The sequence below is a fragment of the Silene latifolia genome, chromosome X (assembly GCF_048544455.1).
Source record: "Silene latifolia isolate original U9 population chromosome X, ASM4854445v1, whole genome shotgun sequence".
Taxonomy (NCBI): domain Eukaryota; kingdom Viridiplantae; phylum Streptophyta; class Magnoliopsida; order Caryophyllales; family Caryophyllaceae; genus Silene; species Silene latifolia.
The window spans coordinates 329,510,989-329,537,147 of record NC_133537.1 but is presented as its reverse complement, the minus strand read 5'-3'; the positions used below and the strand labels follow the sequence as shown (position 1 = coordinate 329,537,147).

The window sequence follows — 26,159 nt, the reverse complement described above, 5'->3', positions numbered from 1 at the left end:
TTAGTTCGGCTTATATAAGTTCTGTTCAGCTTGTATAAGTTCAGTTCGTACGGCTCGACTTCTATAAGTTTAGCTCAGTTCTTATAAGTTCAGTTCAGCTTAAGTTCAATTCAGCTTGTATAAGTCCAGTTAAGTTCAGTTTGTATAAGTTCAATTGAGTCAGCTCTTATAAGTTCAATTCAGTTCAGCTCTTATAAATTCAATTCAGTTCAGCTCTTATAAATTTAGTTGAGCTCTATAAATTTAGTTGAGTCCATCTTAATTCAGTTCACCAATAACTTCAAAATAAAATAAAAAATAGGGCGAGTATTATTAACCCTTTGATTAGCGTCGATTAATCATCATCATTAACATTATTTGTGTGTTTTATACTTTTATGCAAAAACACTTGTATCCTTCATCCTTTCCAGAACTGCATCCTTATTTCTCTCTCCTAGGGTTTCAAAACCGCCGTTTTTGGGGATTTCAATCGATTTCCGATCTACTCTTCATCAGTTTATCCCTCTTCAATCCCTTGAATTCGCAGGTAATTCATCATCTACTTATTTTCACTTCGATTATCGTAATTTGCTCGTATATTGTTGATCTTATATCAAGGTTTTAGTCTTGATTATAATTTTTTGTTTAATTGATCGAATGCATATTTTTACCAGAAATTTACTTTAATCGATCGATCGATCTATCTATTAACTGTTAATAGAATTCTAGTGTTAGTTTGATTTGGGGATTTTTAATTAGTTTAGATGTAGCGTGATTAATGTGATTAAATCAGTTAATATTTGCTCAATGTACTTGTTTTAATTGGTCCGTACAGTATATTGAATTCTGTTTGACTTCAGAATTTGTTCGTACATGTCACAATTTGTTGTTGGTTTGATCTGGTTTGTGTACATAATCTATATGCACTTTTGCTGGATGGACTTCGAGTCGTCTCATTGTAGTGCATGAGTGTCAGATAGTCACTGCCATATTGGCGAGTGTTCAATTGGATGTTAGTCGGTCTCGCTTTAAATTATTAATACAGTTTTTTATTTAGTGATGAGTAATATAAACCACTTTTGGAGCATATCTATTGAACTTTTCAAAATGTCGCCGCTTCTATTTGGTTGATGATCCTCATAAGCTGTAAGGAGTTTGCCGAATATTTCTTTATAGTTAGTCGTTTCTTTAATCTTTCAACCCTGCAACTCCCCAATACATTTGCAGATAGGAGTCAGAGTATATTTTGTTTCTCGGCATGTTCCCTCTTGCAGCCTTGCTACATACTCACTGTTGTTCATTTGTCTTGGTGCTATCATTAGGATCTTGACAATTAGTGATATATAATTTGATGTAGGTGTGATTCGGTGATGGAAATCACTCAAATACTTTTAAACGCTCAATCAGTTGACGGGTCAGTCCGAAAGCATGCAGAAGAAACACTCAAGCAATTTCAGGATCAGAATCTTCCTAGTTTTTTGCTATCACTTGCTGGGGAGCTAGCCAATGAGGAAAAGCCAGCGGAGTCAAGGAAATTAGCAGGGCTTATTCTTAAAAATGCACTGGACGCAAAAGAACAACATAGGAAGTTTGAGCTTGTACAGAGGTGGTTGACACTGGATTTGGGAGTGAAAAACCAGATTAAGGCATTCTTGTTAAAGACTTTGACTTCTCATGTGCACGATGCTCGTTCAACGGCGTCTCAGGTGATTGCCAAGGTTGCAGGCATTGAGTTGCCTGAAAAACAATGGCCGGAATTGATAGCTTCGCTGTTAGCTAATATTCCCCAACTTCCACCTCATGCGAAACAAGCTACTTTAGAGACACTTGGATATTTGTGTGAGGAGGTATCTCCTGATGCAGTAGAGCAGGATCAAGTAAATAAAATTCTCACAGCTGTTGTTCAGGGTATGAATGCTAGTGAGGCTAGCAGTGAAGTTCGACTCGCTGCTACTCATGCGCTATATAATGCTTTGAGTTTTGCTCAGGCTAATTTTAACAATGATATGGAGCGAGATTATATAATGAGGGTTGTGTGTGAGGCAACATTGTCTTCTGATGTGAAGATTCGGCAGGCGGCCTTTGAATGTTTGGTTGCTATTTCATCTACATATTATGAAAAACTGGCTCCTTACATTCAGGACATTTTCAATATCACCGCAAAGGCTGTGAGGGAAGATGAAGAGCAGGTCGCTCTTCAAGCGGTGGAGTTCTGGAGCTCAATTTGTGATGAGGAGATTGACATTCTTGACGAATATAGAGGTGATTTTTCGGGTGACTCTGATATTCCTTGTTTTAATTTTATTAAACAAGCTCTTCCTGCTCTTGTGCCTATGTTGCTGGAAACACTCCTTAAGCAAGAGGAGGATCAAGACCAGGATGAGGGAGCTTGGAATATTGCTATGGCAGGGGGTACTTGTCTTGGCCTTGTTGCACGAACGGTGGCAGATGATATTGTTCCACTTGTGATGCCATTTATTGAAGAGAATATCACAAAACCTGATTGGAGACAGCGAGAGGCAGCCACCTATGCATTTGGTTCCATTCTGGAGGGACCCGCACCTGATAAGTTAACACCCATTGTCAACGTTGCTTTGAACTTTATGCTCACTGCATTGACCAAAGATCCAAACAGCCATGTAAAGGATACAACAGCCTGGACTCTTGGTCGAATATTCGAGTTTCTTCATGTTGCAACTGTGGATACTCCTATTATCACTCCCGCGAATTGCCAGCAAATTGTTACAGTTCTATTGCAGGCCATGAATGACACACCTAACGTTGCTGAAAAGGCTTGTGGGGCCCTCTATTTTCTAGCTCAAGGGTTTGAGGATGTGGGGCCATCTTCACCATTGACTCCTTACTTTCAGGAGATTGTTCAGTCCCTTCTGACTGTAAGTCACAGGGAAGATGCCGGGGAGTCACGATTGAGGACAGCTGCTTATGAAACACTGAATGAGGTGGTGAGGTGCTCAACCGATGAAACCGCTGCGTTGGTGGTACAGTTAGTTCCACTTATTATGATGGAGCTTCACAAAACTCTTGAGTCCCAGAATATTTCAGCGGATGGTAAACTGGGAGAACTACAAGGTCTTTTGTGTGGATGCTTACAAGTTATCATTCAGAAGCTTGGTTCATCGGAGCCTACCAGAGTTGTTCTTTTGCAGTATGCTGATCAAATCATGCAACTTTTTCTTGGTGTGTTTGCCTGTAGAAGTGCTACAGTGCATGAAGAGGCCATGTTAGGAATTGGTGCCCTTGCTTATGCGACGGGGCCAGAATTTTTGAAATACATGAATGAGTTCTATAAGTATTTGGAAATGGGTCTTCAAAATTTCGAAGAATACCAAGTTTGTGCTATTACTGTTGGCGTGGTGGGAGATTTATGTAGGGCTTTGGAAGATAAGATACTGCCTTATTGTGACGGAATTATGACTCAACTGCTCAAGGACTTGTCAAGCAATCAACTTCACCGATCAGTGAAGCCTCCTATATTTTCATGCTTTGGCGATATTGCTCTTGCTATTGGAGAGAATTTTGACAAATATTTGCTGTATGCTATGCCAATGCTTCAGAGTGCTGCTGAGCTTTCTGCTCACACTGCTGGTGCTGATGATGAAATGCTCGATTATACCAATCTTTTACGAAATGGTATTTTAGAAGCATACTCAGGAATTCTTCAAGGCTTCAAGAATACGGCAAAAACACAGCTTCTGCTACCTCATGCTGGTCACATACTCTCATTTATTGATAGTATCTACCAGGAAAAAGACATGTAAGTTGGTGCATTAAAATCTTTGCTGTTTACATTTATTTGACCAGTTTCGATGGCTTATCTTATCAATTGTTTTGTTGATCAAACTTGTTTAGGGATGATGCTGTCATGAAAACTGCCATTGGGCTCCTTGGTGACCTTGCAGACACGCTGGCGACTAGTGCAGGCTCTATAATTCAACAGTTCCCATCATGCAGGGAGTTTCTGAGTGAATGCTTGTCATCTGATGATGATTCAATCAAACAATCCGCCGAGTGGGCTAAGTTTGCCATCAGTCGAGTGGTTGCTGTGTGAGGCTTATATTTGTTTGGTACACTTTTTTACTTTAGAAGTCGCTGCATGCATAGAGTCTGTCGAGTTCGGGTCAGGGGTTCAGGTCTTTAGGGTTGCATACGAAAGTTTCCAGTCCCGCCAGTCAGGCAGCTGAAGTCATATTCAAGTTGTCACTAACTCTTGCATCATGCTATTTGTCTCTTTGGTCATGGAGGAGGTTTTGGATTATAGTCTTCAGAAACATGTAGAGGCATCCGCTTGATATTTTGTTAACCACCATCTCCGAGTCTCTGCTTCCTTTCTACAGTTTGAGTTCCCTAAGGGATTTTGAAAAAAGAATTCAGAGAATCGGATTACCATCGTCATTGCTGGAGACAAAAGATGGAAGACGGAGTCATGTCTATGTGTTTAACTTTTTATAACTGCGTGAAATCCCACCCAAGCTGCCATCGGTCCTTCCTCCCTCTGATGATAGCCAAAAAAACATCCCATGTTGATAACCTTGGTGGGTTCAGTCGTCTTTAGTCCTGAAGATAGATAAGCAGAGAGTCGGTGCAGATCATATGATATTAAAACGACAAGCAAAAGATTTTCCTCAACCAATTTCTGTCTAATATTTCCTCATATTTTTTTGTTTTTAAAATTCCAGTCTTGCATCGTGTCGTGCGTTATGTCCATTTGTGTCATATTTTCTTTCTTTTGTCTTTTCTATATACACATCATGTGTTTTTTCATCACCCCCATTATTCACATACCATGAAAGCTATCATATTATCATGATCAAATGATATATATTTTGGTTTTAATCATTATTTCTGTCAAGCGAATTCTTTTTTATTATTTATTCGATAGTCCATACTGTATGCGAACATGGAAACTCATGTATGCTACTTAAATCTTGCAGTGAAGTATGATAATTTTCTGTTTGATGAACCCTTTTTAATGGTTCTGTTTTGTCCAAAGTCGAAAGTTATGTTCAATTTGGGTACAATTCTCAGTTGTTGGGTTATAATCACTTTGGTACCTACCCGAGCCCTGTATTTTCTGCACACTGGGTATTTCCATGTCATGCTGTTTCGGTGTATTTCCCATTATACTGTTTCGGTTTACTTTGTGGGTATACAACTTGTGTCTCAACGGAACTTCTGAAAGATCTGGGTAAGCTCGACTTCTGGTTTGCGCCCAAGGATTTGCCACATATAGTTGGCTATTTTGAGATTTTGCTTCTATAGGTAGTCCTGAGTTTTATTTGGCTTGTGATTTCCGGTGTTGTTTGGTCGTCGTGTTTTTGTTGGTAGTTTTGGCTTCTTTTGTTCTTCTGGCCTAGTGTTTTGGCCGTTTTTGGAATGAAACTACTAATCGAAAATAGGTAGCTGCCATTGCTCCATAATCTTGCTTTGCGTAGGCTGCAATCATGTTGGGGTCGCTATTTACGGGTATGGTTGCTTTAACAGGTCCGTCACATCAAATATATCCCAACTAGTGCAGCAGATAGTGTTCATGTCGAAAGATCTTGTACTAAAACTCAACGACTTTACCTACTAAACTCCTATGACACCATCATTATCATGTTGCTCCACTGAAGTATAAGAGTTTTTGAGGTTCTTTGGCTAGTTTCTTTTCAATTTCAGGCTTTTTGAACATCATGTCTTAGGGTTTAAGGGAAATGTATTTTGGATGATCTGTTTTGGCTGAATCGCTTGATGTTTGAGACCGGTTATGGTTGAATTGATTTAGTGAAACATTTTCTTTATACTCGATAAAATTGATTGGATCCTGATACTAAATTGACCCATTCAGATAACTTAACTAGACCGATATCTCCAAAAATGAATCAAATTGGCCGATCAAAGTCAGTAGCCATGTTCAAGACGGGAAGGGGTTCTCTCCATCTCTCTAAAGCATTATATATTTCAATTTCAATCATTAATCTTTTTCTATTCCAAGGCATAATTAAATCCGCATCATTGAAAAGGTATATGACCTCCATTTTGTTTCTAAGAATTGAGAGGATCCTAACTCATTTAAGAAATGATTATTATTTAAATTTAAGATGCTCAAGAACGAAAGAGGATTCTCTCCATTTCTTTGTTGTCCATTTCATCTCTTAAAAGAGCATTGTATTATATACCCTCAAAAAAAATTATACTCCCTCTAATTCACTGTTTTCTTCCCTATTTCCTTAAACGGATTATTCAGGTTTTCTCCCCCTTTCTTATTTTGGAAACTTTTTACTCTTATTTTATTCATTCATTTCTCCATTATCAAACCCCACCTAACTTTTACTCTTATTTTATTCATCCCTCTCCCCTCTCACCATACCCCACATAACTCACAATTCCTTATTTAATTCCCAATTATTCATTCCTCTCTCCAATCTACAAACCCCACCATCTTTCTTTATTCATTTTTTAACTCCCTCCTTAATTCTTGTGCCCCAAAACAAAGGGAAGAAAACACTGAATTGGAGGGAGTATATCTCATTTTCACTCATTAACCTTTTCTTTCTCAAGTGTATTTACAACCACCCGATCTATCCAAAATTAGATCCGGACCATTGAAAAGATAAAGGAACTTTCACTTCTTTTGAGAAAATGGAGAGGATTTTACATAAAAAAACATGTCGTGTAACTGTCCAAGGACATCATTAGAGTTTGTTATGTGATTTTTGTACAATACTTTTGACAACTTTTAATAAATAATAAATACTTAGTACGTATGTATTTGATAGATACATTAAATAAAAGGTTACTTAGGTCTTGCATACTCGAAGTTCCTATATATTCAGTTAAAGTCAACTATTTTAACTTGTGCCTTTAATGAAATTTGTAACTTCTCTCTCTACCTTTTAGAGAGAGCCTTTTCTCTCTTTCTTTGAGAGCACGTGCCTTTTCCTTTCCAAGAAAAAACAATCATCATCACCTTTCTTCTTCAATTGGGTAGTTGCAAAATCCTAATCTTCCATCTGCAAAAAGCAGATTTATTTCTTCTAAATCTTTACATAATATTTAATCATTACTTTATCTGTTTAAGCATTGGGGGTATTTACTTTGGGGAATTCCAAGAGTCTCTTCCCCAATCGGTTTGAAGCCCCTTGTTTTTAATTGGGAAGCCTTAGGGTTAGAGTAACGGATTGAGGAATTCTTATGGGTTATTTAAACCCTGGTTTGTGTAGGGTTCCCTCATCATCTTCATCTTCGTTCTCTAAATCCTTTATTCATTTTACAAGATCAAAGTCTTTTCGAAAAAAATCAAAGTTTAAGTGCTCTTTGAGGTACCGTCTTTGTCAGACTGTCGAAATGGAATTTGAAGAACAGTTTGGACGTTTTGCTCGTGGGGTTGATCAACAGGATGATCAGGATGTTCACCAGAATTTTTATAATCATCAGCCGTTTCATCAACCGGCTTCAAATCCTGATTTTAATCCTGCTAATCCGGTGCATGCAAATGTCTGGCGTTATCCACGCAGTGGGGGGGTGGTAAATATTGATCCAGGGTATCTGGGTCAGTCTAGGGAATATTGGGGTAACTGTATACTGGGATTCCTTGTGGATTATCGTCTGTTTGAGGCGGCTATGGTAAGTGATGTCATTAGGGAGAAATGGAGTACAAAGGGGGATATTATTGTTCACAAGATGGGGGAAATTTATGTTCTGCATTGCTCTGATGTGGAAGATATGGAGGGACTGCCGAGGAGGAGCACTGCAACCATTGAGGGGGCACTGATGGTCTTTGCGCGATGGTTTCCAGATACTGTTCCTAGGACGGTCCGCTTTCCATATGCGGAGATGAAGGTAAGAGTTTGTGGTTTGCCTTTTGAGTATCTCTCCATGCATGTGGCTAGGGTGGCGGGTAAACTGTTGAGTCATTACTATCAAGTTGAGCCATTTGAGGTAGTTCCAAAAAATGACTATCTTCGTTTGAAGGTTTGTGTCAAGCTTAATGAGCCTTTGATGCCGGGGTTCTTCTTAGCTATGGATGGGGGTTACCTACTATGGATCCAATTTAAGTATGAGGAGGTGTTTAAGTATTGCATTAGGTGCGGTAAGGTGGGACACAGGGGTACTCAGTGCAGGGAAAGTTTAATGACAGTTGTGTCTAGCATTAATGGTATGCTTGATAAAACTTTGGAGAAAGGTTTTATGGTTTTTCAATCTAACAGTAATCATACCATGTTTAACATGGATTTGAGGGCCACACCTTCAACAACCAAGCACGTTTCTTCTAATGTTCGGTTGGCAAATGGAAGGCCAACTAGAAACAGGCAACGGGAACAACCTGAGAGACTAGTGGATTTCGAACTAGGGATCACTCCAGGGGGGAGGGTTTATCCAGGGATGAGATTTGCTGTTACTGACCGACCCTTTGCTGGTCCGGTCATTTATTCTGCTGGTTATGGTGGAGCAGGAGGGGTGGGCCCTAGTTCTATGCAACCTCAACCACCTATGGGAACTTCTCTTAATGTGGGTGTGGGTGCTCAGGGAGATGTTACCATGGAAGATGTGCATGGTCAGGGACTTGGGAGTAATTTGTTTAGAGGTTTTCATCAGGGATCTGGCTCTGAGGCTGCTGGAGACCAGGCTGCTGCTGGGGCTCAATATGTTCATGGACAACCGACACAGGTAGTAGGACATGATCGTGGGGTGGAGCAAGGGGTTTCTGGACATGGTGGGAATGGGTTAGGAGGCTGGATTCATGATGAGGGTGTTGGAGGTGCTGCTGGTGGTGGGTCTGGTACTGGGGTGGGTATCTCTGGTCTGGTGGGTGAGACTGGGAATGGGGTTGATGCTGATCAAGCTGGTGCTGCTGAGCAGGCCAATAATAATAATCAAACCAATTCTGATGAATATTATAATGCTACGGAAGAGTTGGATCAACAGCGAGCACCAGCACCTGGGCATGCAAGCTTCTTGCATCAGATACAAGCTGATGATCCATACTTGGTGTATATCTTGGTCCAGCGGTTCAAGGGTGTGCTTGACCGTGATGTGAGAATTCAGGAATCTATTTTATCCAGGGTGGAGGCAGATGTTGAGTGGGCTAGAATGGAGGATGAGTATCGTGGCTTAAATCAGACATTTGATCCTCCCCCTTTGGGCATTCCTATTATGTATCACTACCCTGAGGGTGTGGGTCCTCATCCAGGGGCTGGGGAGGAGGGCTCTGCTGACATGGAGATGGGTACACCACTTGAAGAATCGTCAGTTGAGATTATTAGTATTAGCTCTGATTCTGAACCTGTTACTGCTAGGGAGCCTGTCCCTTCATACTCTTGGTTGATTGACCCGGCTACGGTAGGCAACTCCTCTGATGAGTCGTCTGAGTTCCATCATAGCAGTGCTATCAACCTCATCTCTTCTTCTGAAGATGCAAATGGTGAGCACAATGAGGTGTGTAGTAGGCTTGTCAGGGAAAAACCCAATGCTAGAGGGCCTGACTTGAATGCTGATATCAGTCAGTCCCTATCCTCTAATGCCATTGAAAGGATGGGTGCTGATCTCCAGGCCCGTACTGATGCTCTGAAAGCTCGGGTTGCTGCTCTTCAATCAGTGGAAAGACAGAATCAAATCACTTCGGGGGTTTTTCTGGGTGAGTCATCTGCTGCTGCTGGGGCTGGTGGGAGGACTGGGTTTGCTGTGGATTCAAAGTGTGCTCCTTCAGCTAGGTTAATTGCAAATATGGATGTGGGCAGGAAGGTGTCAGGCTGCGTGTCTGATGGGTTTATGGGATTGGCAGACTTGTATCACTGTTCTGATATGCTGAAGAATAACAAGGAAGCTATTTCTGGAGCAAGAAAGAGGAAATGCTGTACTGAAGTTCAGGAAGAGTTGGTGCCTGAAGATGCTGTTGCTTCACTTGAGAATGCCAAAGAATATATTTTACAACTTGCTAAGCGTCCATGTGTGGGAAGAGGTATTTGTGATAGACAGAGTGCGTGTTCTGGTCCAGGTGCTGGGTTTCGTATGAATGTGGCTGAGTTTGACTTGAATGAGTCAACTGGTTCGTCTGTGGATGGTGATGATGCTGCTGAGGGCTTTGCGGAGGTTGGGCCTGCACAACCTCCTCTCTCACCATGATGGGTTTGGCTTGGAATTGTAGGGGACTTAGTAATGCGCTCTCCCCTACAATTCCCAAAATAAGAGCGCTAGTTAGTAGTAATTATTATGACTTTATTTTTATTATGGAAACAAAATGTAATGCTAGTAGTGTTAGCCCTATTTTTCGATCGTTTGGTTTTGATAAGACGGTGGGTGTGGATGCGTTAGGCGCTTCAGGAGGGCTTTGGGTTGGGTGGCGTAAACAAGCTAAGATGCGTCATGTGTTCTCTTGTATGCATTTTGTGATCCTCCTTGTCGAAAAATATAATGGGCTTTTATGGTATTTGGTTCTTTTTTATGGGGCTCCGAGTTCCTCTATGCGGGCTTCCGTCTTGAGCGATTTGGAGTGTCGGTTATCGTTTTTTCAGCATCCGTTTCTAATTATTGGTGACTTTAATCAAGTGGAATACTCTTGCGATAAATGGACTTTGAAGCCTACTACGATAAATGGAGCTTCCATGTTTAATAATTGGCGTATTAGAAATGAGTTAGTAGATATTCCTTTTAAGGGGCCCCAATTTACATGGTGCAATAATCGGAAGGGTCAAGATAGGGTATATGAGAGATTGGATAAAGCTATGGGGTCTAAGGATTGGTTTACTTTCTTTCCGAATACAGGATTAAAGCACTATCCAATTCAGATTTCTGATCACGCTCCGATTGAGTTGGATTTTAATCTTGTTAGCAACGGGTCGAGGAAACCTTACAAATTAGACTCATGGGCTCTCGAGCATGAGGATTGTAGAAAGGAGGTGAATGAGGCATGGTCGGTGAATTTTAAGGGTTCTCCGGCGTTTCAACTTAGTCGGAAACTAGCTTTGGTTAAACAAAGGGTGAAAATGTGGACTTTAGACAAGAGGATGGATTGGAGGCAGAAGTGGGAGGACTTTGATATCCGGCTTGAGAAAGGGATGGAATTGGCTATACACGAGGGGAAGGATGAGGAATACTCTAAGGTGAATGAGGAAGTGCGTGCTTTTGCGCGAGCTGCTGACTTGTTTTGGAAACAAAGGGCAAAAGTTCGATGGGCTATTGATGGGGATACCTGTACTAAATACTTCTTTAATTGGGTTAAAGGAAGGGCTGGAAGGAATTATATTCATGGAATCAAGGGGGATGGTGGTAGGTGGACGTATGATCCCAAGGATGTTGGCGGAGCTTTCCAACATTTTTTTACGGAGTTGTATAAGGCAAATGGGCCGTTGGAAGGGCCTGAGACTTGTGTGGTGGAGGAGGAGACCCTTCGGGGTATAACGAAGAGGCTACCGGATGATGATGTGGATCGTTTAGCAAAGTCTTTCACTGCAAAGGAAGTGCGGGCTGCTGTTTTTCAAATGGGAGCTTTGAAATCTCCAGGGCCGGATGGTATTCCGGCAATTTTTTTCCAGAAGTTCTGGGGACGTATTAACAAAGACTTTACCAAAGCCGCTCTCTCTGTGCTTAATTCGGGACGTGTGTTGCGTGAATTTAATCGTACCTTCATTGCGCTGATTCCGAAGACTGATAACCCTGAGGTTGTTAATGATTATCGACCTATTAGTCTTTGTAACGTTTTCATGAGAATTGTCTCTAAGTGTATTGCTAATAGGTTGGCTCGGGTCATGAGTTCGTTGACTGATGAGTTTCAAAATGCCTTTGTTCCGGGAAGACTTATTAGTGATAATATTCTTTTGGCCCATGAGGCTATTCATGAGATAAATGGTCATAAAAGTGGAAAGTTTGGGCGGTTGGCTTTTAAGGCGGATATGAGCAAAGCCTATGATAGGATTCGATGGAGTTTTCTAGCTAAGGCTATGGATAAGTTTGGTTTCCCGAAGAGGCTGATTGATTTAATCATGAATTGTGTTACGACGGTCTCGTATGAGATCCTGCTTAATGGATCGCCTCTTAATGCTTTCTTACCTAGATGTGGTCTTCGGCAGGGGGATCCTTTGTCCCCTTACTTATTTGTTCTTTGTATGGAAGTGTTATCGGGAATGGTTACCCAGGCTCAGGAGTGTGGGCGATTGCGGGGTATTCCGTTATGTAAGCAAGTTCCTCCTCTGACACATCTTTTCTTCGCGGACGATGCTGTCTTTTTTCTCCAAGATACGGGAGATTCTGCTACGCAGTTGAAGAGGATTCTAGATGCGTATTGTGGAGCTTCGGGACAAATAATAAATGATGCAAAATCTGGAATTCTGTTTAGTCCAAGTACGAGGCTGATGCAAGCTAAGCGGTGTCTTAAGATCTTTCGGATTAAAAACAACAAAGGAATTGGAAAATACCTTGGGATTCCAACGGAAATACATGGATCAAAACGGGACCTCTTCCGGACGATAATTGATGGTGTTATGAAGAGGATTTCCTCATGGAATGGAATTTTTCTATCATCAGCTGGTAGACTTACCCTTATTTCATCGGTTCTATCAAATCTTTCAAATTACTTTCTATCGGTCTTTAAAATTCCGGTAAGTGTGACTAATAAGATTAACTCTATGTTGTCACATTTTTGGTGGGCGGGATGTAAATCGGGTAAGGGTATTCACTGGTGTAGTAGGAATTTCATGAGTCTGTCTAAAAGTGCTGGAGGGCTGGGGATGCGGAACATTGAATGCTTGAACCAAGCCTTGTTAGCTAAACACGCATGGAGAATTGTGTCGGGTCAAGACTCTCTGTTTTGTAAAGTGTTTCGGGCAAGATTATTTGGTAAGAGAGGGATGAATGCCGAGTTAGATTATAAAAGGTCGGGAAATGTGTCATGGGGTATGAGAAGTATTCGGGTTGGTATGGACTTGCTCAAGCGTAATGTGGCTTGGAAACCAGGGATAAATTCAAAGTTAAATGTTTGGTCAACTTGTTGGGTAAATGGTGAAATGCCAGAACCGAGTGTTGAGGCTTTACATCTTGAAAATGTAGGCCTCAAAGACTTGAGAATTGGAAGCCTTTATAGGGCGAGTGGCGGGTGGGATGAGCCGCGGGTCGTATATTTTTGATAAGGAACTGTGGATCATGTTCTAGCAATTCCATCTGTGCTTCCCGGTTTCATGATCGCATTTATTGGAAGCATACGTCAAATGGTGATTATTCGGTGAAGAGTGGATATGGGGTTGCTTTTCATCAGTTTATGGTGAAACATGCAAGTGTGAAAGATAGGACACGGATGAGTGAGAAGGGGATAAGGTTTTGTAGAAAGATTTTGTGGAAGCTTCATGTTCCTCAAAACTGGAAGGTGTTCTTATGGCGGCTCATCTCTGATTCTCTTCCTATGGGGTCAAGTCTTGAAAGCCGGGGGATTCACGTTAATTCTTCCTGTAGGGTTTGTATGGATGAACCGGAGCTTGTGGAAACACGAGCGCACCTTTTTCGCGATTGTAATGTTGCGAAACGTGTTTGGGCATGCTTAGATTTGGGTATTCGGGTGAACTGTGATCCCTCTATGGATGTGGCGACTTGGATTATTAACTGGGTTTCGTATATGAGTAAGTTGGAAGATGCTGAGATTAAATTGATTAAATTTGTTGGTACTTTGTGGTGCTTATGGGTGGTCCGAAATAGGGTGATTTTCAGAGGAGAATGTTTTCATCCACAGATGTTTTATGGTATTTGGAGAACTATGGTAGATACGGTGGTGAAGGCTAGGGAGAAGGAGGTGGGTGAGAAGTCGCGGGTCGAGAGTAAAGAGGGAGGAGGGGGCGTGATATGTATGCCTAATGAATTACGGGAGGGTAATCCTTGGTATGTGATTGGGGCGACTCACTCGTGTACTCCGGTCAAGGTCAAGGTCGATGCAGGATGGAAGTCAGTTAAGGAAGCTGCAATTGGATGGGTTGCTTATGCGGCTGATGGCTCTATGATTTGCAGAAGAGGGAACATGGTCAAAGCTCAGTCGACAATGCAGGCAGAGGCTATTGGACTTAGAGATGTGATGATTTGGGCATCGGTTCAAGGGATTCGGCATCTTGACATTTCCACGGATTGTTTGAAGTTAGTGCTTCAAATATCTGGGGGAGAAATGAGCCATCATCTTACGCAAGGATTACTGGAGGATATGGGTGCTTTATTTCCGTTATTTCATTGTTTGAGCTTTTCTTTTATTCCTAGGTGTTTTAACATGATCGCTCATGACCTTGCTCAAAAGGCCATGAGAGGTTTGTAATTTGTCTACCTTTATGTATTGCTGCCAAAAAAAAAAAAAAAAAAAAAAAAAAAAAAAAAAAAAAAAAACTATTTTAACTTAGTTCATCTATCGATCTTTAACTTAGTTCATTTTTACCCTTTTACTCTAGGTCAGTGCATGTCCAATATATTCAGTTAAGGAGTCTCGGTAGAAATGCACGTGACCTTAGAGCATCCTTAGTGCTGGGTTAAATAAAGACATGCTCGGGTTAATGTGGACATGCTCCTTTCTCTAGTGAACGATACTAATTTTAAGCAAGCATATTCTTTACTCGCCAAGCATATGAAAATAAAAAAAGTACAAATGTGAATCGAACCGAACCGAACCGAATTGTATGTTCATGGGTGAATGATGAACATGTAGCTTATACAAGTACATTCGTTCGTGTAAGCTAGTTCATCCATTTTGTTTTTATGGTTAAGAAATTTGCCTACTTTTATAAGAGGGAAAATGACGAATTACTCTAATATTTCTTATGAATAATATTGATTAGTACACTAGTACTCTTAGTATATTAGCGTAGGATGATGCATGAATTTACATCAGGTTATAGTTTTATTATTCGTATGGTACTCCATATTCACAAGTTATCACGCTATTTTAAGTAAAATACAAGTAAAATAATCAAACTTAATATAATAATTTCTCAGCTAGTGCTAAAGATTTTTTTTTTGTGGGTACAAAAATGAGCCTACTTATATTAGGGGTGAGAATCGAACCCTCAACTTTATGGTTAGGATAAAAGAGTTCTTATCCACTTGAGTTAACTCTTATTCTCAGATATATCTCATAACAAAAGGTAATATTCTGTCTTATAAATCACCAATAACTATTACAAATTTCAAGTCATGCCAATAAAGAGGCTCGAACTCCATCACCAAATTAATTAAATACTCACCTTAATACTCGTACATTATTTCTAATTCGCCAACGAAATTAATACGTAGTTATTATGAGGTAATAGTACACATAATTTTTCATTCAATCATAGCTCATACCCAATTTACTCTTCCTTTATTGGACCTAACCGGCTAACATGAGAGAGTAGTATGTTCAATAGAATTCCATTGTAAATAAAATTCTAGAGGTGGTAGGCAATAGGCATGAAGTGGATGTGGTAACCCAGCTTATAAATATTGTTTACTCCGTAGTTTATAAATCGCATACATTTCTATTCAACAACACCATATCTCCAACCATGAATATTCTCTAGCGTTGACGTACAAATATTTGTTTTGATAGTCATTAGCCATTAGAACCACCATAACCACGAATTCCTTCGATTAGTAATTAGCACCAATATTACAACAAAATTCAACAACCTATATATCATAGTTTTGATATATTTTATCGGAGTATATTTCAAGGCTTATACTTTTTGGTGTCTACACAGCAAAACCGACAAATTCGACAACGGAAGCGAAATGATATTTTGAAACTTAAAGAACCCGATTTTGATCATCTTGAATTGGCAGGCTGTCGAAGCTAAGCTCCATATATTCGTGGAATAACGATGAAGATAATTTAGTGGTGAACATACATCTAATAAACAAAACAAAATAAAATCAATAAATGTGAGACTAATTTTTTTGAGGTAAGAAGTAGTATGTTAATCTCTATATATGAGTATAGAATTTGATCTTGAATAAATCACCCCACAAAAACTAAAAGTCAATAAGCTGACTCTACCATCCTGCAATGTATGCATACGCGATAAATCAATCTAAACACACGATTCAAAGTTATTAACGTTAACGCACTTCGTCGAAGATTAATATTAGTTCAAAGAAATAACGCTAGGTGACAAATCAATCAAACAAATAGATATTGGCAAAATAAAACATGCAAGTATATAGTCATTTAAAGTAATGGGCAATGATATGATAATATAATCTGTAAAAAAAGAGGTGAAAGACCGCTTGTGACTTGCGATCCTACGATCCTACGATGACATTGTCGCGGTTTCATCCTAGTCAAACTCTAATATCAATACAATATTCTTGTATTTGTTTACTTCTTCTGGTTATGTCCTTGTTTATGTACCAAATATTGTTACGGATTCATAGTCAAAATATATGCAACCATAGTATAACACAACAAATTTTTAAGAGACGGTCTCTCATTAATATTAGTGAGAGTATAATCTATTTTTAGATAAGAACAAAGTATATAATTTTTGTTGATTTGAATGTCTTGAATTCTGTCAACAATAAAATTTATCTTTATTTCTTTAAAAAAAACAATACACTCCAATATAAAATAAAAACTTTATTTGTTTTTAATAGTTATGAAGAGTATTTTAATCAAAGTTAAACAAAGTACATGAACAGTTCCGTTTATAAGAATTAGAATTAGATGCGCTTAGTAGCGGAGTTGGAATTTATGCTTACGATTAATGGAATAAGGTAAATCGATAAAAAGGTTCAAAACTTCAACTTAAAATCTCGAAATTTTTTCACTCTAATGGGAGTAAGTTCCCTTGTTAGGGCTTCTTTCTCCACCTCTTCATGCTCTAAAAATCAGAAATAATTGCATCAAAAATCGATAGACAAAGCACTATTTTTTTTCGAAAGTAAAATATATTCATTAATATAAGAGTTATACAACATGACTAAGAATCAAAACTAACCAAATCAAAATCTAACAAATACAAACCAAATCAAAATCTGAGATAATAATAGAAAATCCAACCTTAATGACGACGTAACTTTCTTTTAGCATCATCAATTTATTGTAGACCATAAAAACCTGTAATTAAACAACAAATTATGAGAATACTCATAAAGTATAATATAACATGCAATGTACATTGATACAATAGCTGTGAATAAAACTATAATGAACATATAATACTGCCTAACTAACTAAATAAGGAGTAAGAAGTAACGATATGCCATAATGTAAGGTATATATAATGAGATGATTATAATAGAATTGGAATAGAAGTTGGAGTTTGAGTTCAATTGTACGTCTAACATACTAATAAAACTATTTGAAACTATATCTTTTGTTAAATTTTATATTTATTTTAAATTTAAGAAGTTCAAAAAAGTTGGAGACGCTGTAATCACTCGGAAAAAGCTTCCTTTATTAATATAGATAGACTAGATTTAATGCCCGTGCGATGCACGGGCCTAATTGTAATTTTCTGTCATGTATAATGTAGTATCTAAAAAGTGTTTTCATGATCGCAACATGGTAGAAATCCATTATATCGATATATCTTACTCCCTCTGTCCCGGCCAATAGTTTACACTTATTTTACTTCCCTCTCATAAAATAAAGCAACTGCATACTATTCACTGGGAGAGAGGAAGTAATAAATTGACCATTTTTTGATAAATTGAAAAAATTGATGTTGAAAAGCTCAAAATATTGGGACGTGTACATACAATTTACGTCGTAGTTGTATTAGCATTCACGTTTTATAAATGCGTCACTAAAATTTAATCTAAGATGTACCTTGGGTCGTATCATGTTTTTGAGTCGTGTCATTATTCATAATTAAGCATGACATTAGCCTAAGTTTTCTAAAATTATTATATAATATACACTCGATATTCATAATTACCCATTATGTTATCTCTCTCTTTGGATTTTAATTCACTTATTGAACTGCTTATCTAAATAAAAGAAGTTACTGTTTTTTGTTATGTGCAATGGTATCTCGTATAACACCAATTCTCGTGTAGAACAATATCTCAATAATGTTTATCTTATCTTTTTTTTTTTTTAGTTATGTCCTTTATTGCTCACATATACTAAGTAATAATATCAAGTAGGGATGTATGTTAATGTCATGTAGGATTCTATCTAATCGTTAAATTCTAATTAAACTCTTGTAGTCAATAAGATATACGGAGTACTAAGATCCTATATGATGTACATACGTAGATTGAGATTCTATAACTTAATTGCTCTATTTTATACGAAAAGTTATACAATCTTTGTCGATTATGATCTTTAATCTATTTTTTATCTACTATTTGTAGTATAATAATAATAATAGTAAAGCAGTTCATAAAAGTTGGGGACTTTATTTTGCTCGAAGGTTTTTCGTAGAACTTGTTTACAAACGGCCTTGAATGTCATGGAAGGATTAACAACTTGAGGATAGATTATCTTTTCCATTAAGTCATCTTTTATCTCTATCCTATTAAAATCATATATTCCGTATAATTTTACTGAAATTCAGGCCGTACGCAATATAAACAATTAAACACCCAATTAAAATTTATCTTTAATTCTTAATCTGAACCAAGGTTATGAGCACCACCTTTCATAATTTTATCAATCAAGGCAAATGCTCATTAGTTTACGATTAGAAGATGTATATCATAGTTTTATTGAGATTTAAATATAGAAACCCCACGTTTTACGAAATACGTAATTATAGAATTAGAAAATCCGAATAAGTAATGATAGATAAATCTCTTAGAATAACAAAAGAAAAATAGAATCACTTTATCAATCTAATTTGATTACTAATGGGTTGCCTGACTACTACGTAGCTTCATGAGTACGAAGCATCTTTTGTTAAGTTTCAGTTTTGATAGTATTTCAATTGCATCAGGAGACGCTCATCGATCATAGCATTCATAAACCAACGTACACTATATTAACCGTATAATGTATCGTCCAGTCCTCGACAATCCCATATGGTAAATTTTCTTTAAAGCAGAATCTTATGATTTACCTATACTTAATTGGTACAAAAATATAATTAGATCAAAGTAGCGTAGCAGCTGAAATAAATACAAAAAAAAAAAAATCAGTGAGTAGATATATTGAAATTAGAGACCCAACAAATATGTACATGAAAAGCAATCAAACTAATCATTTATAAGATAGCAAAATATTTATAAAAATTATATAAATCAAAATAGAAAAGAATCAACTGTTAGAAATAGACAATCTAGACTACAACTACTCTGCATTTCAGGTATATGATAAAAACTAATCTCACGGGTTGCATATTACATGAAAAATAATGAGTATATATACACAGACAGATAGCAACATGAGTATCATTGTGAACATCTAACTCTTTCGGATAGAGTTAGCCTAACCGTCAAACTCCAATACCAGTACTATTAAAAATGGGTGTTGCTCTTTCATGGACATGATTTACTTAATCATGTACATAATTTCCTATTTTGCCCCTCCCATTGTAACATCTTTCCTTTTACCATTCATTTCAATTCTCTCTTTCAACTGCCTCCCTTCACGGCTCCACCCCCAACCACCACTTGTGCCATCACCACCCCTCCCCCACCGCACCATGCGTACCAATGACTTCGGTTTGCTCTAGAGGAGTTTGTGTGAATTGTGTTCGAATTAATCATACGTTTTGTTTTTCCTGATTGTATTTTATTATTATAATCAATAATTGCTTTAAATTACAATTTGAACTAAGTTTTGGAGAGCAATAATGGTTACACAATATCGACGCACAATCTGCTGCACTGAATCTTTTAATCTAAAGTTGGTCATCGAAAGTTGCTGCACATAAAGTGAATTTGACTGTAATTAACAATCTACGGTCGGAATATAACTTTGCGAAAACCCTAATTTGTATCCCTAGAATAGTTTTTAAACCCGGATTTCTTAATCGATACAATAATTGATGTGTAAAGATTGCAAATAAAATTATTACTTGATCAATAAGTGAATTCAGATGCATAATCGTTAAATTGTAAGAATTTTATTAATGTTTGCTGTTGCTGGGAATAGGAATTGGGAAAGAGAATTTTTTTCCTTGTTTTTTAGAAGAGGGGTAGTTGATGGAAAGATTATGGGAAAAAGTACGTGAAAGAGTAAAAATTGTACTTGAAAGAGCAACTACGTTAAAAATATTAGCTGAAGATATTTTTATTAAAAAAAATAATTTAGGTAGTTTAGAAAACCTGGACTCTTTGTGATCGCTCGAAAAATGCTTCCTTTATTAATATAGATAGATAGATTATTATTCCACCAAAAAATACTACTACCTCATATTCATATTCGTATTCGTATTCGTATTCGTATTCGTATTCGTATTCGTAGTATTCGTATTCGTATTTTAGCAACATTAATCAATCATTATTTGTGTGTTTCATGCAAATTTTGTATGATTGTATATTCCTCTTCTTAAGCTTTTTCTGGAATTGCATCCCTAATTTATCTCTCCTAGGGTTTCCAAGCTGCCGTTTTTTGAGGATTTCAATCGATTACTGATTTATACTTCATCACTTCTCCCCTCTTCAATTCCTTGAATTCGCAGGTATTTCATCAATCTACTCAATTTCACTTCAGTTCTCTTAATTTGCTTGTATTTTATTGATCTTGTATCAAAATTTTAGTCTTGATTATAAATTCAGTTTGTCTTTATTGATTGAATGCAGATTTTAGTGTATGATCACTTTAATCGATCGATCTATTAGCTAATTTGTATTTTGATTAGGGTTAGTTGAATTCTAGTGTTAGTTTGATTTGGGGATTTTTAATTAATTTAGATGTAGTATGAATAATGTGATCATATCAGCTAGTATTTGCTTAATGTACATGTTATAATTGGTCCGTAGAATTTATTGAATTGTGTTTGACTTCAGAATTAGTCCGTACATGTCACACTTTGTTGATGATTACATCTTGTTTGAGTCAAATGACAACTTAATAGCGCGATTCATGGTTCAATTTGCTCAATTTTATTTGTTGGAACTGTTCTGTACAATCTACTTAATTGTATTCGATTTTTGAAGTTGATCGTATATTCGTATGTGTCGAATTTTGTTGCTGGTTAGATCTGGTTTGATTGTTTTTGAGTTTGGTGGAGTCAAATGAGCATAAAATCTATGTTCTCTTTTTGCTGGATGAACTTTGAAACGTGTTGGTGTTGAGGATGGGTATCCAATAGTCACTGCTCCGTTGCCATTGATTGCCACTGGATGATAGTCGGTCCTCAAATGGCTCAATTAGTGACAAGTTCAGATATTTTATTGTGTACTTAGGAATTTTGGCTTCTGTGGATAAGAAGAGTCACTTATTGGCTTACGCCACCTTTTGGAACTATAGTAGTATTTATTAAATTTCAAAGTTCCTCCCCTCTAATTAGGTGACAATTCTCCTAGTTTGAAGGACTTTGCCAAATATCTCTCTATTATCAGTTTCTACTAGTCTCTTTAGTCCTTCAACCTTGCTATTAGTTGGATGCATTCATGCATACCTATGTTGCTCGGACTCTTCAATATGACCTCGCGTACCCGTGTCGGACACTGGACACTCGGACATGGGTAGGACACTCGGACACTTCATTTTAGACCAAAAACATGAATTTTTTCATAAAAATAGACGAATCCGACACTTGGATATGTATCCGTGTCGGATACTTCTAACCGAGTCCGAGCAACATAAATGCATACTCCCATGATCCCTCTGCAGATATTAAATGTGGTCAACTCGGATTGTATCTATTTTTTCTGACATATTAACTTTTGTTAAATGCTCACTGGCTGTCATCCATTTATGCAATCATATGTTCCACATAAAAGTAGTTTTATTGGTGCTAACTCAGTCATCTTGATATTTGGCCAATTTGATGTAGGTGTAATTTGGTGATGGAAATCACCCAAGTACTTTTAAACGCTCAATCAGTTGATGGGTCAGTCCGAAAACATGCTGAAGAAACACTCAAGCAATTTCAGGATCAGAATCTCCCTAGTTTCTTATTATCACTTGCTGGTGAACTAGCTAATGAAGAGAAGCCAGCGGAGTCGAGGAAATTAGCAGGGCTTATTCTTAAAAATGCACTGGATGCAAAAGAACAACATAGGAAGTTCGAGCTTGTACAGAGGTGGTTATCACTAGATTTGGGACTGAAAAACCAGATTAAGGCATTCTTGTTAAAGACCTTGACTTCTCATGTGCACGATGCTCGTTCAACGACATCACAGGTGATTGCCAAGGTTGCAGGCATTGAATTACCCGAAAAACAATGGCCCGAATTGATTGCTTCTCTATTGGCAAATATCCCCCAGCTTCCACCTCATGTGAAGCAAGCTACATTAGAGACACTTGGATATTTGTGTGAGGAGGTCTCTCCTGATGCCGTAGAGCAGGATCAAGTTAATAAAATTCTCACAGCTGTTGTTCAAGGAATGAATGCTAATGAGACAAGCACTGAAGTTAGACTAGCTGCTACTCATGCGCTATATAATGCTCTGAGTTTTGCTCAGGCTAATTTTAACAATGATATGGAGCGAGATTATATAATGAGGGTTGTGTGTGAGGCAACATTGTCTTCTGATGTGAAGATTCGGCAGGCGGCCTTTGAATGTTTGGTTGCTATTTCGTCTACATATTATGAGAAGCTGGCTCCTTACATTCAGGACATTTTTAACATCACCGCAAAAGCTGTGAAGGAAGATGAAGAGCAGGTCGCTCTTCAAGCGGTCGAGTTCTGGAGCTCAATTTGTGATGAGGAGATTGATATTCTTGACGAATATAGAGGTGATTTTTCGGGTGACTCTGATATTCCTTGTTTTAATTTTATAAAACAGGCTCTACCTGCTCTTGTACCTATGTTGTTGGAAACACTCCTTAAGCAAGAGGAGGATCAAGACCAGGATGAGGGAGCTTGGAATATTGCTATGGCGGGGGGTACTTGTCTTGGCCTTGTTGCACGAACAGTGGCAGATGATATTGTTCCACTTGTGATGCCATTTATTGAAGAGAATATCACAAAACTCGATTGGAGACAGCGAGAGGCAGCTACCTATGCCTTTGGTTCCATTCTGGAAGGCCCTGCACCTGATAAATTAACACCTATTGTCAATGTGGCTTTGAACTTCATGCTCACTGCATTGACCAAGGATCCAAACAGCCATGTAAAGGATACGACAGCCTGGACTCTTGGTCGAATTTTCGAGTTTCTGCACGTTGCAACTGTGGAAACTCCTATCATCACTCCTGCGAATTGCCAGCAGATTGTTACAGTTCTACTACAGGCCATGAATGACACACCTAACGTAGCTGAAAAGGCCTGTGGAGCCCTCTATTTTCTAGCTCAAGGGTTTGAGGAAGTGGGTCCATCATCACCATTGACTCCTTACTTTCAGGAGATTGTTCAGTCCCTTCTGACTGTTAGTCACCGGGAAGATGCTGGGGAGTCGCGATTGAGGACGGCTGCTTACGAAACACTGAATGAGGTGGTTAGGTGCTCAACTGATGAAACTGCCGCCTTGGTGGTACAGTTGGTTCCTCTTATTATGATGGAGCTTCACAAAACATTAGAATCCCAGAATATTTCCCCAGATGGTAAACAGGGAGAACTACAAGGTCTTTTGTGCGGATGCTTACAAGTTATCATTCAGAAGCTCGGTTCATCCGAGCCTACCAGAGTTGTTCTTTTGCAGTATGCTGATCAAATCATGCAACTTTTTTTGGGGGTGTTTTCCTGTAGAAGTGCTACAGTGCATGAAGAGGCTATGTTAGGAATTGGTGCCCTTGCTTATGCTACGGGGCCAGAATTTTTGAAATACATGAATGAGTTCTATAAGTATTTGGAAATGGGTCTTCAAAATTTTGAAGAGTATCAAGTTTGTGCTATTACTGTTGGCGTGGTTGGAGATTTATGTAGGGCATTAGAAGATAAGATACTGCCTTATTGTGATGGAATTATGACTCAACTGCTCAAGGACTTGTCCAGCAATCTGCTTCACCGATCAGTGAAGCCTCCTATTTTTTCATGCTTTGGTGATATTGCTCTTGCAATTGGAGAAAATTTCGACAAATATTTGCTGTATGCTATGCCAATGCTTCAGAGCGCTGCTGAGCTTTCTGCTCACACAGCTGGTGCTGATGATGAAATGCTCGATTATAGCAATATTTTACGAAATGGAATTTTAGAAGCGTACTCAGGAATTCTTCAAGGCTTCAAGAATACGGCAAAAACACAGCTTCTGCTACCTCATACCGGTCATATACTCTCATTTATTGATAACATCTACCAGGAAAAAGACATGTAAGTTGGTGCATTAAAATCTTTGTTGTTTACATTCATTTGACCAGTTTTGATGGCTCATTTTATCAATTGTTTTGTTGATCAAACTTGTTTAGGGATGATGCTGTCATGAAAACTGCCATTGGACTCCTTGGTGATCTGGCAGACACGCTGCCGACTAGTTCTATATTTCAACAGTTCCCATCATGCAGGAAATTTCTGAGTGAATGCTTGTCATCTGAGGACGATTCAATTAAACAATCTGCGGAATGGGCTAAGTTTGCTATCAGTCGAGTGGTTCCCATGTGAGGCATATGTTTTATTTGGTACATTCTTTTATTTATGAAGTCGCTGCATGCATAGAGTGTTTCGAGTTGCGGTCAGGGGTTCAGCTACGCGTAGGGAAGTGTTGGGTCCCGTCAGTCAGACAGCTGAAGTCGGTTGTCACTAACTCTTGCATTAGCACCATTGGTCTTCAGGTCATTCTTTGGTCACGGTGGAGATTTTGGATTGTGTTCTGCAGAAATATCTACATCTGGTTGACATTTTAATTAACTGCTCTCCAACTCTCTGCTTTTTAACACTTCTCGTGTTCGATTTGGGATTTTGAAGAAAATCATGAGAATTTTGAGAATCGGATCATCACCGTTATCATCCTTGGCGGCGACACAAGTCAAAACATGGGTATGTCTATAAGTCGGAGTAACATTTTTAACACAGCCAAATCCTGGCTGAGTTGCATCCGGTCGTTTGTCTGCTCTGATAATTGCATAAAAATCCCGTAGTCGTCTTCATCCTTGAATATTAAAGTGACAACCAAGAGAGTTTCCGCCACCATGTTCTATCATTTCCGCATTTTTGGTCTTTCAAATTCCAGTCCTGCATCTGGTCAAGCGTCTATGTCCATTTCCGCCTTATTTGTTGTTTTCTGTATACTCGTCATGTGGTATTTTTTTGCACCCTCACCATACACATACAATGAAAACATTGTATTATCATGATTGGTTGATATATATTTCGGTTTAATATCATTCTTGCTGTCTAGGGAAGTGTTTTTGGTTAATTTTCCGACGGTCCTCATACTGTATGCAAAACATGGAAAATTATGTACGCTGCTCAAATTTTGAAGTGCAGTGTAGAAGTTTTCGGTTTCATGATATACGGTTCTGTTTTCGAAAGTTGAAAATTGTGGTCGTAATGGGTTCAAATTTCTGCATTTGGGTTATATTTACCTTGTTAGCTACTCCAAAATCCGAACCCTGTATTTTTCACACCATTCACCATTCGGTTAATTTTTCTTATTAATCCGTATCTGTATTTTGTGGATGTACAATTTGTGCAACGACAAAAAATTTGAATGATTTGGGTATGCTCGAGTCTCGGCTTCTAGTTTGCGTCCCAGGATTTGCCATGTAATGTTATATTCCATTACTCCCTTGTGCTGATTGGAATTGCTACAAAATTGTCGACATTTTCACAAGGAAATGACGTCTGTAGCCGAGTACTACAGCAGTTGAAAGGTAACATTTGAGGATGAATGTACTCCTGCTAATATAATTAACTAAAATCGGTGGTCATATTTTGTCCGACTAACCACACGACCTGGCTCAAAATAACACACGGTAATCCAAACGACGACTAATTTGAAACAACAGATCAGGTTATCTACTGTCATAAAAATTCAATTGACCTTTGTTCTGTAACTTTTGGGATACTATAATCAGTTAATCACCCTCTTTCTTTCTGACAAAAAAAAAAAAAAAAAAAAAAAAAAAATCAATTGACCTAATGTGTAGCCAGTGACTTGACTTGAACATGAAAAGATGCCAGAACACCACATCTGAACGAGTCTATCCAAAATAACCGACCCAAATGACCTGTTTACCGGTCTACTAC

The 26,159-nt window shown here is 38.3% G+C and overlaps 2 protein-coding genes across 2 annotated transcripts; both read left to right on the top strand.

Moving 5' to 3' along the window:
• Positions 1 to 249: 249 nt before the first annotated feature.
• LOC141618521 (importin subunit beta-1-like) lies at positions 250 to 5,007 on the top strand. Its single transcript, XM_074435628.1, has 3 exons — positions 250 to 526; positions 1,337 to 3,754; positions 3,850 to 5,007. The coding sequence occupies exons 2-3, from the start codon at positions 1,350 to 1,352 to the stop codon at positions 4,046 to 4,048; spliced, it is 2,604 nt and encodes an 867-aa protein (XP_074291729.1). The 5' UTR covers positions 250 to 526; positions 1,337 to 1,349; the 3' UTR covers positions 4,049 to 5,007.
• A 15,238-nt stretch (positions 5,008 to 20,245) lies between these two features.
• LOC141618520 (importin subunit beta-1-like) lies at positions 20,246 to 25,294 on the top strand. The gene is made up of 3 exons (XM_074435627.1): positions 20,246 to 20,546; positions 21,867 to 24,284; positions 24,380 to 25,294. The coding sequence occupies exons 2-3, from the start codon at positions 21,880 to 21,882 to the stop codon at positions 24,570 to 24,572; spliced, it is 2,598 nt and encodes an 865-aa protein (XP_074291728.1). The 5' UTR covers positions 20,246 to 20,546; positions 21,867 to 21,879; the 3' UTR covers positions 24,573 to 25,294.
• Positions 25,295 to 26,159: the final 865 nt, after the last annotated feature.

Coding starts and splice junctions, on each gene's coding strand:
- LOC141618521 (XM_074435628.1), top strand. CDS start 1,350: ATGGAAATCACTCAAATACTTTTAAACGCTCAATCAGTTGACGGGTCA. Junction 3,755..3,849: donor ATCTACCAGGAAAAAGACAT/GTAAGTTGGTGC, acceptor AAACTTGTTTAG/GGATGATGCTGTCATGAAAA.
- LOC141618520 (XM_074435627.1), top strand. CDS start 21,880: ATGGAAATCACCCAAGTACTTTTAAACGCTCAATCAGTTGATGGGTCA. Junction 24,285..24,379: donor ATCTACCAGGAAAAAGACAT/GTAAGTTGGTGC, acceptor AAACTTGTTTAG/GGATGATGCTGTCATGAAAA.